This window comes from Oncorhynchus keta, unplaced genomic scaffold (genome assembly GCF_023373465.1).
Source record: "Oncorhynchus keta strain PuntledgeMale-10-30-2019 unplaced genomic scaffold, Oket_V2 Un_contig_14254_pilon_pilon, whole genome shotgun sequence".
Lineage (NCBI taxonomy): Eukaryota > Metazoa > Chordata > Actinopteri > Salmoniformes > Salmonidae > Oncorhynchus > Oncorhynchus keta.
Genome location: NW_026278632.1, coordinates 1,944 through 21,188, shown reverse-complemented (window position 1 = coordinate 21,188; position 19,245 = coordinate 1,944). Strand labels below are relative to the sequence as shown.

Below are 19,245 nucleotides of genomic sequence, written 5' to 3'. Positions count from 1 at the left end.
CCTGTACCATACAGGTACCATCTCTACATACCTGTACCATACCTGTACCATTAAAGGTACCATCTCTACATGCCTGTACCATACAGGTACCATCTCTACATGCCTGTACCATACAGGTACATCTCACATACCAATACCACATTCCATAGAGGCACCATCTCTACACCATGCTACGTACAGGTACCATCTCTGAATACCTGAGGTGGTCGGAGTGCATGTGGCTTATGTAGATGAGGTCGGCCATGCACAGCCTCTCCATGGAGTCAGCAGGTGGCTCATGGAGCAGCCACCAGCCCCTGGCGAAGGCCGGACCCGTCAGCCAGGGGTCGAATATCATCTTCTTCCCCCCTAGCTGGAGCTCCATACATGCATGGGTGAGGTAGGTCACCTGGGGGAACATGAAGGTTGAGTTTGGAGCGGAGAATCTTGTCGCCTGACGTGCTCTTTAGATTTGCGCGCGGCGCTGTTGACCAATCACATTGATATAAATAGCCTGTCGGCCATATGGGGAATATCTCAGAGGTGTCGGTGTTGGGACTGTCGTTTCTGTGTCTCTGGAATTGAAATGAACACAGGGGAGATGGTCAAAAAGTCATCTGTGACCAACTGTCATTCAGAGTCCCAGCAATGTGTCCTGCACTGTTGTTGGGCACGGCTGTGATCGGAGGTCTATCCCGATACGTCATCTAGAATCTTGGATGGCGGTTGGTGATATCTTTCAACCTTTGCCCATCTCCCTTGTGTCCCAGGCTTAAGTTTGGCACTGAAGCCTTTCAGGTGAGAACACACCCTCAGATCTCACATGATAAAAGTTGTGATGAGATCAAAGATGAGTAGAAGATTGTGTAGACACACAACTCTCAGTTATAATTTTAAGGCTCATATTTGATTCACTCCGGGTAATTACTAACTAGCCTTGGATCATAGCTAGTGTTTGTGTTCTTGTCACAAATTTGTGACTAAACATGGGAATGTGTTCCAGATTAGTTTCAACCAGCCTGGTGAAGACATCTTTCTCGTGACAAGACCAAGATCACAACCAGATCAAGATATGTTTTTCTGACCTTAACAAAACGTCTTTATACAACCAGTATACATCCTGACCATGACGTCATGTAAGATGTCATAATGTAATTGCAACCAGTTTTGCCCACTGGGAAAGGCCTCACATCTGTCCAGCCGTGGGTGTGTGTGACGAGCTGTACTCACAGTCACCTCTCCCTCCTGCAGTTCCTGTGGATCCTGGGGGTCTGCCAACCAGGGGTCCCAGACGATCACCTCCACGAGCTGAAGACCACCCTCGTCTGTCATCACGACGTCTGCGTTAGCAAAATCAAGCCAAAGTCAAAACTCTTCCGATAAATAATCTAATTGATTACTTGTATTTGATTATCTTAAGTTGAAGTCGGAAGTTTACATACACTTTAGCCAAATACATTTATTTAAACTCAGTTTCACAATTCCTGCCATTTAATCCCAGTAAATATTCTGTTTTAGGTCAGTTAGGATCACCACTTTATTTTAAGAATGTGAAATGTCAGAATAATAGTAGAGAGAATTATTTATTTAGGCTTTTATTTCTTTCGTCACATTCCCAGTGGGTCAGAAGTTTACATACACTGTCACACCCTGACCATAGAGCCTTTTTATTCTATGTTGGTTAGGTCGGGGTGTGACTCGGGTGGGTAATCTAGGTAGTTTGAAGGTAGGCCTTGAAATACATCCACAGGTGCACCTCCAATTGACTCAAATGATGTCAATTAGCCTTTCAGAAGCTTCTAAAGCCATGACATCATTTTCTGGAATTTTCCAAGCTGTTTAAAGGCACAGTCAACTTAGTGTATGTAAATGTCTGACCCATTGGAATTGTGATACAGTGAATTATAAGTGAAATAATCTGTCTGTAAACAATTGTTGGAAAGATTACATGTGTCATGTACAAGGTAGATGTCCTAATTGACTTGCCAAAACTATAGTTTGTTAACTAAAAATTCCAAGTCATAAGACTGCTAAACAGTTAGTCCAGGTAGCTATTGGCTAACTATCTGCATTGACCCTTTTTGGACTAACTCGTTTGACTCATCACATACGCTGCTGTTACTGTTTATTATCTATCCTGTTACCTAGTCACTTTATCTCACCTATATGAACATATCTACCTCATCCCAATTTGTAAGTCGCTCTGGATAAGAGCGTCTGCTAAATGTCTTAAATGTAAATGTATACCCCTGCACATCTACTCGATACTGGTACCTCGTGTAACGTTATATAGCCAAGTTATCGTTACTCTGTGGATTTATTCCTTGTGTTATTATTTTTTTCTCTCTGCATTGTTGGGAAGGCCTGTAAGTAAGCATTTCACTGTTAGTCTACATCTGTTGTTTACCAAGCATGTGACATAACATTTGATTTAATGATCAGTATCACACAATGTGTACAAATGTACACAAGTTGTCAGAGAACACAAAAGATTAGACATACCGTTTCATATGACCCAAAATGGCAAATAGACTTAAAATGCCATTCAATAACCTTTCAGGTTGAGAAAATGGCAGCTCAACTTACCCAGCTCATCCTGTGTGAAGCTGTCAGGAGGGTTCACATACTGCATAGTTGAGACGTTCAGCTTCCAGTAGTGTTTTGTACACCGGACCGTCCTGCATCAGAAAAACCTTTCAGTCCCATGGAATAGATATGTTTTATCTAAGCCTCGGTATTAAAGAAGTTGTTCAGGATTTTACCACTTAATGTTAAATGGTTCCTCAGCCTGAAAGTAGTCTATGGGCCAGGAGAAACTGTAATCCAAAGTTCGGTATTCTCTAAACAGCCGCTACTAACTCCAACTATCTTTAGTTGTAAAGTCCTGAACTTCCCCTTTAAGTCTACTTACCTTCCATCTAAGTCCTCTATGTCTTTGATGAACAGGCCTCCTTGGTGTTTGCATTGGTTCTTGCAGGCCTTCAGCTCTCCATTGTCTTTGTATATGATGTAGCACTTGCCATCATCTGGGCTCTTCTTAAAGTTGATGCCATCTTTGAGTGAGAACACCGCCTCAGAGTCCAGGGACAGCACTGTCTTTGAAGACTGGGCTGTCATTTGAGTGGTGGAATTGAAGTGCTGATGAGTAAAGTAGAGGAGTATAAGTGGATGGTACTCGTAAGAAGAATTTACAGGTGAACCGAACAGAAGTCATCAATAAAGGCAATAAAAAATCTATTCAGTTTATTACAAGTTGCAACAGGGAGATACTTCCAGCACAGAACCAGAGAAAATGTCTAACTGGCCTTATATCCTAATCAGCAGACAACTGTTCTGTAAACATCAGTCCCAGAGGCAAGTGGGAAGTCCAAACAAGTAAGTGACATTGCTACAGAATCACAGTGTTCAGACAATACAATAATAATCAGTGTGTCCTCGGTCCTTGTATCTCCAGTCTGGCATCAAACACCATCAACAGATGTGAGTTTAATCCATAACATACAGCATCGAGGCTAGTGACCATCAGCTCATATCACAAACAAAACACTGGAAATCGTGTATTACAGAAAGGGGAAATATATGAATATGCTGTAACACTTTACTTCACACCTAGTGTCATAACACATTATGACACAGTCATAATAAGGTATAAGGGCATGTATGTGATTGGCCTATCTGGCTGATGTGATTATGATGGTCATAATGCTTCTTGACAGTGTCAAAGTGTATTTTCTTAGTCCAAGTAAAGTGACACAGGATGGTCATAATTCTTTATGACAGTGTCATAAAGTGTATTTTCTACAAGTTGTTTAAAATATGAGAGAAAGAGCGAGAGACCTGAACCTACATTTTAGACAATAGCACAGATTCAAAGAATGAAACATTATATTTACATGTTCATGGTTAGTTCAAATGAGTAATATCTAAATTCAAACAAATGTCAGTTCCTCATAGAGTACTGTGACACTTTGGGAACTAAATATTACATTGAGATGTATGGAATTACCAGGAGCAGACCTGGGTACAAATACATGCGTACTTATACTTGAAATACTGATCTTGTGTGAATATGAGTATTATGTGGTCAAAATCCGCTACCTCATAACATTTCCTACAAATAGCCTACTATCTGAACTATTTTCAAATATTGTATCCAAACACATTCTTCCAAATACCCAAGGAACAAACAGAACGTGGGTTCAAATGCATAGAGTATTTAAATATTTTATATTTATTGAAATACCCCACATTTGAACATGGGTCTGATTCTGAGACTTTTTGGTTGTAAGAACAATCATCCTCAATTCATATTTTTTTCAGCTCATATGACTGAAATTCATCCAAAGTTATCTTGAAATTCAATTTACAATTTAAGTTTCAGCAAACCCTTTATTTAACCTTGTTGGGATATGGGGCAGCATTTTCACTTTTGGATGAATAGCGTGCCCAGAGTGAACTGCCTCCTACTCTGTCCCAGATGCTATTATATGCATATTATTATTAGTATTGGATAGAAAACTCTGAAGTTTCTAGAACTGTTTGAATGATGTCTGTGAGTAACAGAACTCATATGGCAGGCGAAAACCTGAGAAAAATCCAACCAGGAAGCGGGAAATCTGAGGTTTGTAGTTTTTCAAAGCTTGGCCTACCAAATACACATTGAGATATGGATGAGGTTGCACTTCCTAGGGCTTCCACTAGATGTCAACTGTCTTTAGAAACTGGTTTGAGGATTCTACTATAAAGGAGGGGCTCATGAGACCTCTTTGAGTCAGTGGTCTGGAAGAGAGCCTTGGTCTCATGACGCGCACTCCCGACAGAATTACTTCTCGTTCCATTGCTTTTCTGAAGACAAAGGAATTCTCCGGTTGGAACATTGATGTTTTATGTTAAACACATCCTAAAGATTGATTCCATACATCATTTGACATGTTTCTAAAGGACTGTAAAGGAACTTTAAGTTTGTCTGGATGAAGTGCCTGTGCCTCATGAAGATGGATTACTGGGCTGAACACGCTAACAAGTGGCTATTTGGACATAAATGGAACAAATCAGTCATTTATTGTCGAACTGGGATTCCTGGGAGTGCCTTCTGATGAAGATCAAAGGTAAGTGAATATTTATGGTGTTGTTTCTAACTTTGTTGATTCCCAAATGGCGGATATTCCTCTGGCTGTTTTGGGTTCTGAGTGTCGTTCTCAGATTGTTTTTTCCGTAAAGTGTTTTTGAAATCTGACAGCGGTTGCATTAAAGGAGTCACTTTAAATCTGTGAATAACACTTGTATCTTTTATCAATGTTTATTATGAGTATTTCTGCAAAATCACCGGATGTTTTGGAATCAAAACAATACTACACGTAAGGCCCCAATTTAAACTGAGATTTTTGGATACAAATATGCACATCATCGAACAAAACATATATGCATTGTATAACATGAAGTCCTATGAGTGTCATCCGATGAAGATCAAAGGTTAGTTGTTAATTTTATCTATATTTCTGCTTTTTGTGACTCCTATCTTTGGCTGGAAAAAATGGCTGTGCGTTTGTGACCTAACAATCATATGTTGTGCTTTAGCTGTAAAGCATTTTTGAAATCGGACACGATGGGTAGATTAGTCTGCACAAACAAGATGTTTCTTTCATTTGCTGTATTGGACTTGTTAAAGTTACATATTTCAAAAACATATTTTTGAATTTCACGCGCTGCCCTTTCAGAGGAATGTTGTCGAGCTTGCGCTAGAAAGGTTAAGGACCAGTGTAGAGTGATGTTTGGTATGGTCAGTGATATCTGGGACCCTTGCGTCCCTACCATAACTCCTAACCTCGACCCTATTCCTTAACCTGAACTTCTATGGGGTAAGGAAGTCCCAAGGATCCCGGATAACACAAATATTTGGTGTCCAGTACACTGATATAGACAGAAAGTGGTAAATATGATTCAAGGACAGAGAAGTAAAGCACAAAATAAGGTTTCAGTCAATTTTGTTCTACATTCATCTTTTGAACTGTCATTGTAATTCAATGTAATTCTTCTGCATTTTAATCTTTTGAAAGTTCAGAGCTTAATTTATGTAAACTACCATGAGCAAAATATATAAATTAGCTAAATGTTTTAATGCTATTAAGTGCTATCCTCTGAAAATACAATGTACATCTCACTGTATGTTTGTAGCTAAATAAATTCAATATTATAATGTATGTATCTGTTAACTTATTAGGGCTGAAATCCCATTAATGGGATCAATATGACAACAGCCAGTGAAAGTGCAGGGCGCCAAATTTAAAACAGAAATCTCAATTAAAATTCCTCAAACGTACATGTATCTTATACCATTTTAAAGGTAATCTTGTTGTTAATCCCATCACAGTGACAGATTTCAAATAGGCTTTACAGCGAAAGCACCACAAACGATTATGTTAGGTCAGACCCAAGTCACAAAAACACAGCCATTTTTCCAGCCAAAGAGTAGACACAAAAAGCATAAATAGAGAGAGAATGAATCACTAACCTTTGAAGATCATCTGATGACACTCATAGGACTTCATGTATGTTTTGTTCGGTAAAGTTCATATTTATATTAAAATAACTCATTATACATTGGGCGTGTTATGTTCAATAGTTCCAAAAACATCCGGTCAATTTGCAGAGAGCCACACCAATTTACAGAAATACTCATCATAAATGTTGATGAAAATACAAGTGTTATACATGGAATTAAAGATATACTTCTCCTTAACTTTTTATGGCTGCAGGGGCAGTATTGAGTAGCTTGGATGAAAATGTGCCCATATCAAACAGCCTGCTCCTCAGTCACAGTTGCTAATATTTGCATATTATTGTTAGTATTGAACAGAAAACATTGAAGTTTAAAACTGTTTGAATGATGTCTGAGTATAACAGAACTCATATTGGCAGGCAAAATCCTGAGTTGAAATCAAAACAGGAAGTCAGAAATCTGAGTTTGTATGTATTCAGAGTCCCCAATGAAATCCCCTTGAGATATGAATGATGTTGCACTGACTAGGGGTTCCACTAGATGTCAACCAATAGAAATTATAATGAGGCTTCTATGTTGTGGGAGTGAATGAGAGCAGAATATATCAGCTGTCCATCAAACAGCCATTTTGTGATGACACTTTTTCCTCATGGTAGTCACTTGTGTTCCATTGCTCACGAAGACAAGAATACTCCGGTTGGAGCTTTATTGATGCTATATGTTCAAAACATCCTAATGATTGATTCTGTACTTAGTTTGAAATGTTTCTTCGACCGGTAATATCACTTTGAAGTTTTTGTCCGATTTTAACGCTGACCAGAATTAGGGTTTGGATATGTATACCACAAACAAAAGAAGGTGTTTGGACATTAATGGACATTTTCGAACAAAACAAACATTTGTTGTGGACCTGGGATTCCTGAAGTGCTTTCTGATGTAGATCAAAGGTAAGGGAATATTTATCATGTAATTTCTTGTTTATGTTGACGCCATCCTTGTGGCTGTGGTGTTTTTAAAATTGAGCGCCATCTCAGATTATTGCATGCATTTCTTTTTCTGTAAAGTTTTTTTAAAAATCTGACACAGCGGTTGCATTAGAGGTATATCTATAATTCCATGTGTATAACTATATTATCATCTACATGTATGATGAGTATTTCTGTTGAATGATGTGGCTATGCAAAATCACTTGATGTTTTTGGAACTAGTGAACTTTATCAAACAAAACATGCATGTATTGTGTAACATGAAGTCCTGAGTGTCATCTCATGAAGATAATTCAAGGTTAGTGATTAATTTGATCTTTATTTCTGGTTTTTGTGAAGGCTATATTTTGCTATATAAATGGCTGTGCTTATTGTGGTTTGGTGGAGACCTAACATAATCGTTTGTAGTGCTTTCGCTGAAAAGCTTATTTGAAATCGGACACATTAACAACAAATACATTTAAAATTATATAAGACACATGCATGTTTTAGAAATTGTAATTATGAGATTTCTGTGGTTTGAATTTTGGCACCCTCTATTTTCACTGGTAGTTGTCATATCGATCCCGGTATCGGGATTGCAGCCATAAGTTTAATACAACCACTGTCAGATTTCAAAAAAGATTTACGGAAAAAGCAAACTATGCTATAATCTGAGAACGGCGCTCAGAGAACAAATACATATCCGCTATGTTGGAGTCACCAGAAGTCAGAAATAACATTATAAATACTCACTTACCTTTGATCAGAATGCACTCCCAGGAATCACAGTTCCACAATACATGTTTGATTTGTTAGATAACGTCCATCATTTATGTCCAGATAGCTACTTTTGTTAGAGCGTTTGGTAAACAAATCAAAACTCACAGAGCGCGTTCACTAGATGCTGTCAAAAAGTTCTGTTATAGATCGTAGAAACTTGTCAAACGATGTATGGAATCAATCTTTAGGATGTTTTAAACATAAATCTTCAATAATATTCCAACCGGAGAATTCCTTTGTCTTCAGAAAAGCAAAGGAACGGGAGATACCTCTCATGTGAAATGCATGTGACTGCTGCCAGACCTCTGACTCAAACAGCTCTCATTCGGCCCCACTTCACAGTAGAAGCATCAAACAGGTTTTTAAAGATGGTTGACATCTTGTGGAAGCCTTAGGAAGTGCAAGATGACCAATATCCCACTGTATCTTCTATAGGGGCTGAGTTGAAAATCGACCAACCTCAGATTTCCCACTTCTTGGTTGGATTTTTTCTCAGATTTTTGCCTACTATTCTGAGTTCTGTTTTACTCAGACATCATTCAAACAGTTTTAGAAACTTCAGAGTGTTCTATCCAAATACACTAATAATATGCATATATTAGCATCTGGGACTGAGGAGCAGGCAGTTTACTCTGAGCACCTTATTCATCTAAGCTACTCAATACTGCCCCCCAGCCATAAGTTTTAAACAACTTTTGTCTGTCACCTTTAAACAATGTACATTTCTTAGTCACAACATAGCAAATATTAAGAGAGAAGCATAAATAATAAAGAGCATTACCTTGAGCAGACTTATGTTGACTTGACACTTTGGAATTTGAAGTTTAGACAGAGATCAGTCTTTGTGCATTTGCATTGAGCAGTGAACTAATTGTTGGTGCTTATTAACAAGAAGAATCAAGTGTTTGCCTCAGGAAATCCACACAAGAGAAAAGGTACAGAGGTGAAAAAATAGAAAGGTGATGACTGTACAAGGATAAGGGGCAACAGATCATGTTACAGGGAGACTCCAGTAGACTCCAGTACAAGGACAAGGTGCAACAGATAGTCACAGGGAGAGTGCCTGGATGAGCTTTAAGAATATGGCAAATGCCCCCTTCAAAGCGAGGCAACGTATTTATCCCTGCCCAGATGAGGGTGTGCCTCTCTATAGTCAATAAACAAGTTCTTCACCCGCTTTGAAGCAGGGGGCAGCCCCGCTCCCCCTGCCTGTGTGAAGGAGGATGTCATGTCAACCGAGAGCGCGCTTGTCATCAATGAGGACGTTGTAGGGGCTGGGTCCCAAAGACCCTCCCCATTGTTGAAGGGGACCTTAAGATTCATATGTTTTGCTGCAGGCCTTATAATAATATACTGTTGCTATGTGTCTAAAAACTCTGCCACAATATGTTGCACAGGCTATCTATATTAGTCTGTGTGGTTAAGCCCTGGCTGTTGTGAGAGTGGGTTTGTAGGTTGGTGAGTCACCGAAACTAGATAAAGTAACCACTGTCTGGTTTTGACATTTTGATCTTGTGTGACAAGAGGACAATTCTAAGAAATTCAGAGAAGCTACTGTACTAGGTTGCCTTATAAGGTAACCTCAGCTTATTGATGCATACATACATTGACGTAGGTGATCATACCACTAGGGAGTGATCACATGTATAAAATCAGCTGTGCCCTTAGGTGGGATGCAGAACTTACTCAGATAATCAACACGACAAAATACAAAAAATAACAAACCGAACCAGTTCCGTGTGGAAGACAGAAAATAACCACCCACGAAACACAATAGAACACAGGCTACCTAAATATGGTTCTCAATCAGGGACAACGATAGACAGCTGCCTCTGATTGAGAACCATATCAGGCCAAACACAGAAATAGAAAATATAGAAAAACGAACATAGACTGCCCACCCCAACTCACGCCCTGACCATACTAAAATAAAGACAAAACAAAGGAATAAAGGTCAGAACGTGACACTTGGTGTTTTCTTCAGGAAGGCAGTGAGTTGCTGCGCAACAGCTTTTTCCAACATTTTTGAGAGGAATGGAAGATTCTATGTAGGCCGATAGTTTTTTATAATTTCTGGGTCAAGGTTTGGCTTTTTTAAGAGAGGCTTTATTACCACCACTTTTAGTGAGTTTGGTACACATCCGGTGGATAGAGAGCCGTTTATTATGTTCAACATAGGAGGGCCAAGCACAGGAAGCAGCTCTTTCAGCAGTTTTGTTGGAATAGGGTCCAGTATACAGCTTGAAGGTTTAGAGGCCATGATTATTTTCATCATTGTTTCAAGAGATATAGTACTAAAACACTTGAGTGTCGCTCTTGATCCTTGGTCCTGGCAGAGTTGTGCAGAATCAGGACAACTGAGCTTTGGAGGGATACGCAGATTTAAAGAGGAGTCCGTAATTTGCTTTCTAATAATCATGATCTTTTCCTCAAAGAAGTTAATGAATGTATTATTGCTGAAGTGAAAGCCATCCTCACTTGGGGAATGCTGCTTTTTAGTCAGCTTTGCGACAGTATCCCCCAATTTTTTTTCTCGTATTTTTCTTATTTTCCTCAATTAAGTTGGAAAAATAGGATGATCGAGCAGTAGTGAGGGCTCTTCGATACTGCACGGTTCTGTCTTTCCAAGCTAGTTGGAAGACTTCCAGTTTGGTGTGGCGCCATTTCCGTTCCAATTTTCTGGACGCTTGCCTTAGAGCTCTGGTATTTTCTGTATACCAGGGAGCTAGTTTCTTATGACAAATGTTTTTAGTTTTTAGGGGTGCAATAGTATTGCGCAAGGTTAAATTGAGTTCCTCAGTTAGGTGTTTAACTGATTGTTGTCCTGTGACTTCCTTGGGTAGGCAGAGGGAGTCTGGAAGGGCATCAAGGAATCTTTGTGTTGTCTGAGAATTTTTAACACGACTTTTGATGCTCCTTGGTTGAGGTCTGAGCAGATTATTTGTTGCGATTGCAAACGTAATGAACTGGTGGTCCGATAGTCCAGGATTATGAGGAAAAACATTAAGATCCACAACATTTATTCCATGGGACAAAACTAGGTCCAGAGTATGACTGTGACAGTGAGTAGGTCCAGAGACATGTTGGATAAAACGCACTGAGTCGATGATGACTCCGAAAGCCTTTTGGAGTGGGTCTGTGGACTTTTCCATGTGAATATTAAAATCACCAAAAATTAGAATATTATCTGCTATGACTACAAGGTCCGATAGGAATTCAGGGAACTCAGTGAGGAACGCTGTATATGGCCCAGGAGGCCTGTAAACAGTAGTTATAAAAAGTGATTGAGTAGGCTGCATAGATTTCATGACTAGAAGCTCAAATGATGAAAACTCTAATTTTATTTCGTAAGCAACACCTCCGCCTTTGCAGGATGCGCGGGGTATATGGTCACTAGTGTAACCAGGATGTGAGGCCTCATTTAACACAGTAAATTCATCAGGCTTAAGCCATGTTTCAGTCAGGCCAATCACATCAAGATTATGATCAGTGATTAGTTCATTGACTATAACTGCCTTGGAAGTGAGGGATCTAACATTAAGTAGCCCTATTTTGAGATGTGATGTATCACGATCTCTTTCAATAATGGCAGGAATGGAGGAGGTCTTTATTCTAGTGAGATTGCTAAGGCGAACACCGCCATGTTTAGTTTTTCCCAACCTAGGTCGAGGCACAGACACGGTCTCAATGGGGATAGCTGAGCTAACTACACTGACTGTGCTAGTGGCAGACTCACATCCCAGAAAGCCCCTCAATCCCTAACAGGTACCATATACCCACACATGTATAAATGAGTAATGTACAGCAAACTTGTACACATTGTAAAATAGAAAACAGAAAACAGTATTCAGAACGTGACCTACCCCTTGCATCACATTTTCATACTGTGGAGACCTGACGTTCAAGATCTCCCTCTATTTGCAAGCGGGCCAATCACAACACGCCTTATTGTCATCAGAGTTGAACCAACCAATAAGAATGCTTGAACATTAAATACACCTTTTTTTAGAGGCAAGTGGAAACATAACCAACCCTCTTACGTAGGCAAACCTGGACAAGGTGTTCGGGCTTCCCTGAGCAAATCATCAGCAACAGGGCCATCGGGGCAGCCCAGGAATGTGTACTGGACAAATAATTGTTGATGAACCTCTGCTTGACTCTGACATGGTGCTGTCCATTGATGGTTCTGCAAATATAGATCAAAGTACAGGTAAAAAAAAACATGTAGGATTTGCTGTAGTAGATGTGGAAAATGATATTGAGATTATACAGCCCCTACCAGAACATTTATTAGCACAACAAGCAGATTTATTAGCTCTGAAAACAGCTTGTGAACTGGGGGAAGGGAAGACGCTTACTGTTTATTCAGACTCAGCATATACTGTTGGGGTTTGTTTGTCATGGTGTGGGGTTTTGGAGAACAAGAGGGTTTACTGACACCACAGGAACACCTATTAACTTCTTTGGGGTAGGGGGCAGTATTTTCACATCCGGATGAAAAGCGTGCCCAGAGTAAACTGCCTGCTACTCAGGCCCAGATGCTAGGATATGCATATTATTGGTAGCTTTGGATAGAAAACACACTGAAGTTTCTAAAACTGTTTGAATTATGTCTGTTAGCATAACAAAACTCATATGGCAGGCAAAAACTTGAGGAATAGTCCAACCAGGAAGTGAGAAATCTGAAGTTTGTTGTTTTTCAAGTCTTAGCCTATCGAATATACAGTGTCTGTAGGGTCATATTGCACTTCCTAAGGCTTCCACTACATGTCAACAGTGTTTAGAACCTTGTTCGATGCTTCTACTATAAAGGAGGGGGTAATGGGAGCTGAATGAGTCAGTGGTCTGCCATAGTGCCATGAGCTGGTGACGCGCTTTCACATGAAAGTTAGTGAAGTTTTTTAAAATCTGACACAGCGGTTGCATGTGTCACATATGCTAGTAGCTGATGAGGCAGCCAAATTGGCTGCTTTCCGTTGTCACACACATGCATTCTATTTGTGTCATCTGAAACTAATGATCTTGAGAAACAACAGCAGGCTGATATTCTCAATCACCAAGTGTGGAGGGAGAGAGGGTGTGCTCTTTGTCCTAGGTCTGGCTTATGGCCGCATCTTTTGTCTGACATGCCCTATTTACCATCAACCATGATCTGTACTATTTGCCGATTGGCTCATGGAGTGGGCCATTCGTCAAGGGGGGATATGAAGGAGAAGATTTCGGCCCAATGGTTTTGCCCGGATTTGAATCAGCACGTAAAACAGTTCATTTACCGTTGCGCGACATGTTTGTTATATAACAGACAAGGGAACTCCACTACAACCAGGGAAGTTCCCCACTCCAAAAGGACCTTTTGTCCACCTTGCTATGAATTTCATAGACATGGTAGAGTGAAAACAAAGAAAGAGATACTGCCTGGTGATAATTGACAGGTTCACCAGGTGGGTGGAAACATTTCTCACTACCAATTGTGTTGCGCGAACAGTTGCAAAATTGCTAGTCAGGGAAATCATAACCAGGTTCGGAGTGCTTGAGGTTTTGTCTGCAGACAATAGCACCCATCTCATAGGAGATGTGGTTGCCCAAGTGGCCAAAATGATGGGTGTTGACCAGAAGTTCGTGTCCATCTATCAACCGGGAGTAACAGGAGTTACTGAGAGGGCTAATCAGACCCTGAAAGGCTCCCTTGACAAACTATTCCATTCCACAGGAATTGTCCTTATGAAAATGCTTAACAAAGGTATTGGGTGTACACCTTATGAAATGTAAACAAGACGACCAATGAACACCCCAGGGGTGAGACCTATGACTGACCGACAGACATAACTGAGGCACAGTGTGATCACATTGAGTACATGAAAGAATGAACTTATATTGTCAGTTTTCTCCACTCTCACACTAGGAAAGCAGCAGAACCAATCTCAGGTAAAGGATCCAGATGCTCTGACCATCTGCGTAGGAGACTGGGTGGAACTACGAGTCCATAAAATAAAATGGAACCAGCCAAGATGGATGGGACCCTTCCAGGTGACCATGGCAACACCGACTTCAATCCGGGTAGCAGAGAGGTCCTGCTGGCATCATCTCTCCCACTGCAAGCATCTCCCAAAGTGGAAGCCATGGATGAGCGACTCGACAGAAGCAGAGGGACCAGACCAAAAGGCCGGAAAGAAAGATGAAAAAGAAGGCTCTAGCCAAAGTGCAGAAGAAGGAGACATCATTTCACACTCACACTGAGGTTCTGTAACTAGGAGGCAGACTACACCGGGTCTGGTGGTTTGTTTTCCTCATCGTCCTTTCCATGGGTCTCCTTATTGGCGCAGCCACAGGTCCCCCTGGGTGATCTGAGGAAAACAACAAATGGATACAAATGGTGAGAAAAATTGGAAATCAGAGTAAGAGGCCAGGAACCCAGGTTTTTAGTGTTTAGAAAGCCTACATCAACCACTGAACTGTTCGGGAGTCAGGTTGAGCCTATGAGAAGGACGGAGTTTGAATGTGGGTTTTTATACTTTATGCAGAGAGGTAATGAGAAACAACCTACTAGGCGAAGGAAGACCACAGGACTGTCCTTTGGGAGAAGAACTGAGAGGTTAGCCGGGGAACATGGGACACATGCATGTTGGGGTGGTCACAAGAAGGGAGCAAACTTACCTAATGTGGTAGAAGGAAGCAGGCAGATCCCTCTATGGACTAGAACTCAAATTCGGGAGAGGTGAGTCAGTCTTCATGGTAAGAACTACCCACTCTGTAAAGTGTAATTATCCCAGCAGGCACCCATGGATAGAATTGTTAGGAAATGGAGGCTTGAGCATCAATCCCATACTGACCTCCCTAAGTCCGAAATCAACCCCTGCTCTGTGTCTTTGTTCCAGGGTGTGTTGAGGGGTGCTGTCCGTCCTCCCAGGCCATAGTGCACCAGCAGATAGGGTCAAAGTAGTGGAATGGGGCAGTGTGTTTTTAATGAGTGTAGGAGGTGGTGTCTAGGGCTATATTTCACATTCTTAGAGGAAGAGGACTACTTGAAGGTAATAATATTTTTTAAATAACAACGCACCGTGCAATGATTTCCAAGATTTTACTGAGTTACAGTTCATATAAGGAAATCAGTCAATTGAAATAAATAAATGAGGCCCTAATCTATGGATTTCACATGACTGGGGATACAGACATGCATCTGTTAGTCACAGATACCTTGTTTTAATCCATGGGGGTGGATCAGAGAACCAGTCTGTTGGGACCACAATTTGCCTCATGCAGCACAACACATCTCATTCGCATCGAGTTGATCAGGATGTTGATTGTGGCCTGTGGAATGTTGTCCCACTCCTCTTCAATGGCTGTGTGAAGTTCAGCTTCCAGGAATTGTGTACTGATCCCTGTGATATGGGTCCGTGCAGTGTGATGATGAGGTGATGGCAGCAGATGAAAGGCATGGTAATACACTGGTGGAAAACCTACCCAATTGACATACTTGAGTAAAAGTAAAGATACCTTAATAGAAAATGACTCAAGTTAGAGTGAGTCACCCAGTAAAATACTACTTGAGTAAAAGTTTTTTAAAGTATTTGGTTTAAAATATACTTAAGAATCCAAAGTAAATGTAATTGCTAAAATATAGTTAATTATCAAAAGTAAAAGTACAAATTATTTCAAATTCCTGATAATAAGCACACGGCACCGTTAGTGTTATTTGTATTTCCTGGAAAGCCAGGGGCACACTCCAACACTCAGACATCATTTACCTATAGCCAGGGTCACACTCCAACACTCAGACATCATTTACCTATAGCCAGGGGCACACTCCAACACTCTGACATCATTTACCTATAGCCAGGGTCACACTCCAACACTCTGACATCATTTACCTATAGCCAGGGGCACACTCCAACACTCAGACATCATTTACCTATAGCCAGGGGCACACTCCAACACTCTGACATCATTTACCTATAGCCAGGGGCACACTCCAACACTCTGACATCATTTACCTATAGCCAGGGTCACACTCCAACACTCTGACATCATTTACCTATAGCCAGGGGCACACTCCAACACTCTGACATCATTTACCTATAGCCAGGGGCACACTCCAACACTCAGACATCATTTACCTATAGCCAGGGGCACACTCCAACACTCAGACATCATTTACCTATAGCCAGGGTCACACTCCAACACTCTGACATCATTTACCTATAGCCAGGGGCACACTCCAACACTCTGACATCATTTACCTATAGCCAGGGGCACACTCCAACACTCAGACATCATTTACCTATAGCCAGGGTCACACTCCAACACTCAGACATCATTTACCTATAGCCAGGGTCACACTCCAACACTCAGACATCATTTACCTATAGCCAGGGGCACACTCCAACACTCTGACATCATTTACCTATAGCCAGGGGCACACTCCAACACTCTGACATCATTTACCTATAGCCAGGGTCACACTCCAACACTCAGACATCATTTACCTATAGCCAGGGGCACACTCCAACACTCAGACATCATTTACCTATAGCCAGGGGCACACTCCAACACTCAGACATCATTTACCTATAGCCAGGGGCACACTCCAACACTCAGACATCATTTACCTATAGCCAGGGTCACACTCCAACACTCAGACATCATTTACCTATAGCCAGGGTCACACTCCAACACTCAGACATCATTTACCTATAGCCAGGGGCACACTCCAACACTCAGACATCATTTACCTATAGCCAGGGGCACACTCCAACACTCAGACATCATTTACCTATAGCCAGGGGCACACTCCAACACTCAGACATCATTTACCTATAGCCAGGGGCACACTCCAACACTCAGACATCATTTACCTATAGCCAGGGGCACACTCCAACACTCAGACATCATTTACCTATAGCCAGGGTCACACTCCAACACTCAGACATCATTTACCTATAGCCAGGGTCACACTCCAACACTCAGACATCATTTACCTATAGCCAGGGGCACACTCCAACACTCAGACATCATTTACCTATAGCCAGGGGCACACTCCAACACTCAGACATCATTTACCTATAGCCAGGGGCACACTCCAACACTCAGACATCATTTACCTATAGCCAGGGGCACACTCCAACACTCAGACATCATTTACCTATAGCCAGGGGCACACTCCAACACTCAGACATCATTTACCTATAGCCAGGGTCACACTCCAACACTCAGACATAATTTACCTATAGCCAGGGGCACACTCCAACACTCAGACATCATTTACCTATAGCCAGGGGCACACTCCAACACTCAGACATCATTTACCTATAGCCAGGGGCACACTCCAACACTCAGACATCATTTACCTATAGCCAGGGTCACACTCCAACACTCAGACATCATTTACCTATAGCCAGGGTCACACTCCAACACTCAGACATCATTTACCTATAGCCAGGGGCACACTCCAACACTCTGACATCATTTACCTATAGCCAGGGGCACACTCCAACACTCAGACATCATTTACCTATAGCCAGGGGCACACTCCAACACTCTGACATCATTTACCTATAGCCAGGGGCACACTCCAACACTCAGACATCATTTACCTATAGCCAGGGGCACACTCCAACACTCAGACATCATTTACCTATAGCCAGGGTCACACTCCAACACTCAGACATCATTTACCTATAGCCAGGGTCACACTCCAACACTCAGACATCATTTACCTATAGCCAGGGTCACACTCCAACACTCAGACATCATTTACCTATAGCCAGGGGCACACTCCAACACTCAGACATCATTTACCTATAGCCAGGGTCACACTCCAACACTCAGACATCATTTACCTATAGCCAGGGGCACACTCCAACACTCAGACATCATTTACCTATAGCCAGGGGCACACTCCAACACTCAGACATCATTTACCTATAGCCAGGGGCACACTCCAACACTCAGACATCATTTACCTATAGCCAGGGTCACACTCCAACACTCAGACATCATTTACCTATAGCCAGGGTCACACTCCAACACTCAGACATCATTTACCTATAGCCAGGGGCACACTCCAACACTCAGACATCATTTACCTATAGCCAGGGGCACACTCCAACACTCAGACATCATTTACCTATAGCCAGGGGCACACTCCAACACTCAGACATCATTTACCTATAGCCAGGGCACACTCCAACACTCAGACATCATTTACCTATAGCCAGGAGCACACTCCAACACTCAGACATCATTTACCTATAGCCAGGGGCACACTCCAACACTCAGACATCATTTACCTATAGCCAGGGGCACACTCCAACACTCAGACATCATTTACCTATAGCCAGGGGCACACTCCAACACTCAGACATCATTTACCTATAGCCAGGGGCACACTCCAACACTCAGACATCATTTACCTATAGCCAGGGGCACACTCCAACACTCAGACATCATTTACCTATAGCCAGGGCACACTCCAACACTCAGACATCATTTACCTATAGCCAGGGGCACACTCCAACACTCAGACATCATTTACCTATAGCCAGGGGCACACTCCAACACTCAGACATCATTTACCTATAGCCAGGGGCACACTCCAACACTCAGACATCATTTACCTATAGCCAGGGGCACACTCCAACACTCAGACATCATTTACCTATAGCCAGGAGCACACTCCAACACTCAGACATCATTTACAAATGAAGTGTGTTTAGTAAGTCCGCCATATCAGAGCAGTAGGGATGACTAGGGAGGTTCTCTTGATAAGCGTGTGAATTGGACCCCTTTCCTGTCCTGCTAAGCATTCAAAATGTAAAAGAGTACTTTTGGGTGTCAGGGAAAATGTATGGAGTAAAAAGTACATTTCTTTAGAATGTAGTTAAGTAAAAATATAAATAGTAACGTACAGATACCCCCCCCCCAAAACTACTTAAGTAATACTTTAAAGTATTTTTACTTAAGTACTTTACACCAGTGCGACAATGGGCCTCAGGATCTCGTCACGGTACCTCTGTGCATCAA

The 19,245-nt window shown here is 41.6% G+C and overlaps 1 protein-coding gene across 1 annotated transcript; it reads right to left on the bottom strand.

Moving 5' to 3' along the window:
* Positions 1-178: 178 nt before the first annotated feature.
* On the bottom strand, positions 179-9,978 carry LOC118370445 (cytidine monophosphate-N-acetylneuraminic acid hydroxylase-like; the record flags this gene model as incomplete). Its single annotated transcript, XM_052501724.1, has 6 exons — positions 9,957-9,978; positions 9,008-9,034; positions 2,891-3,117; positions 2,566-2,657; positions 1,210-1,319; positions 179-388 (listed from the first exon to the last, which is right to left on the bottom strand). Coding segments are annotated over exons 3-6 (618 nt in total), but the record flags the coding sequence as incomplete, so codon positions are not given.
* Between the last annotated feature and the right edge of the window lie 9,267 nt (positions 9,979-19,245).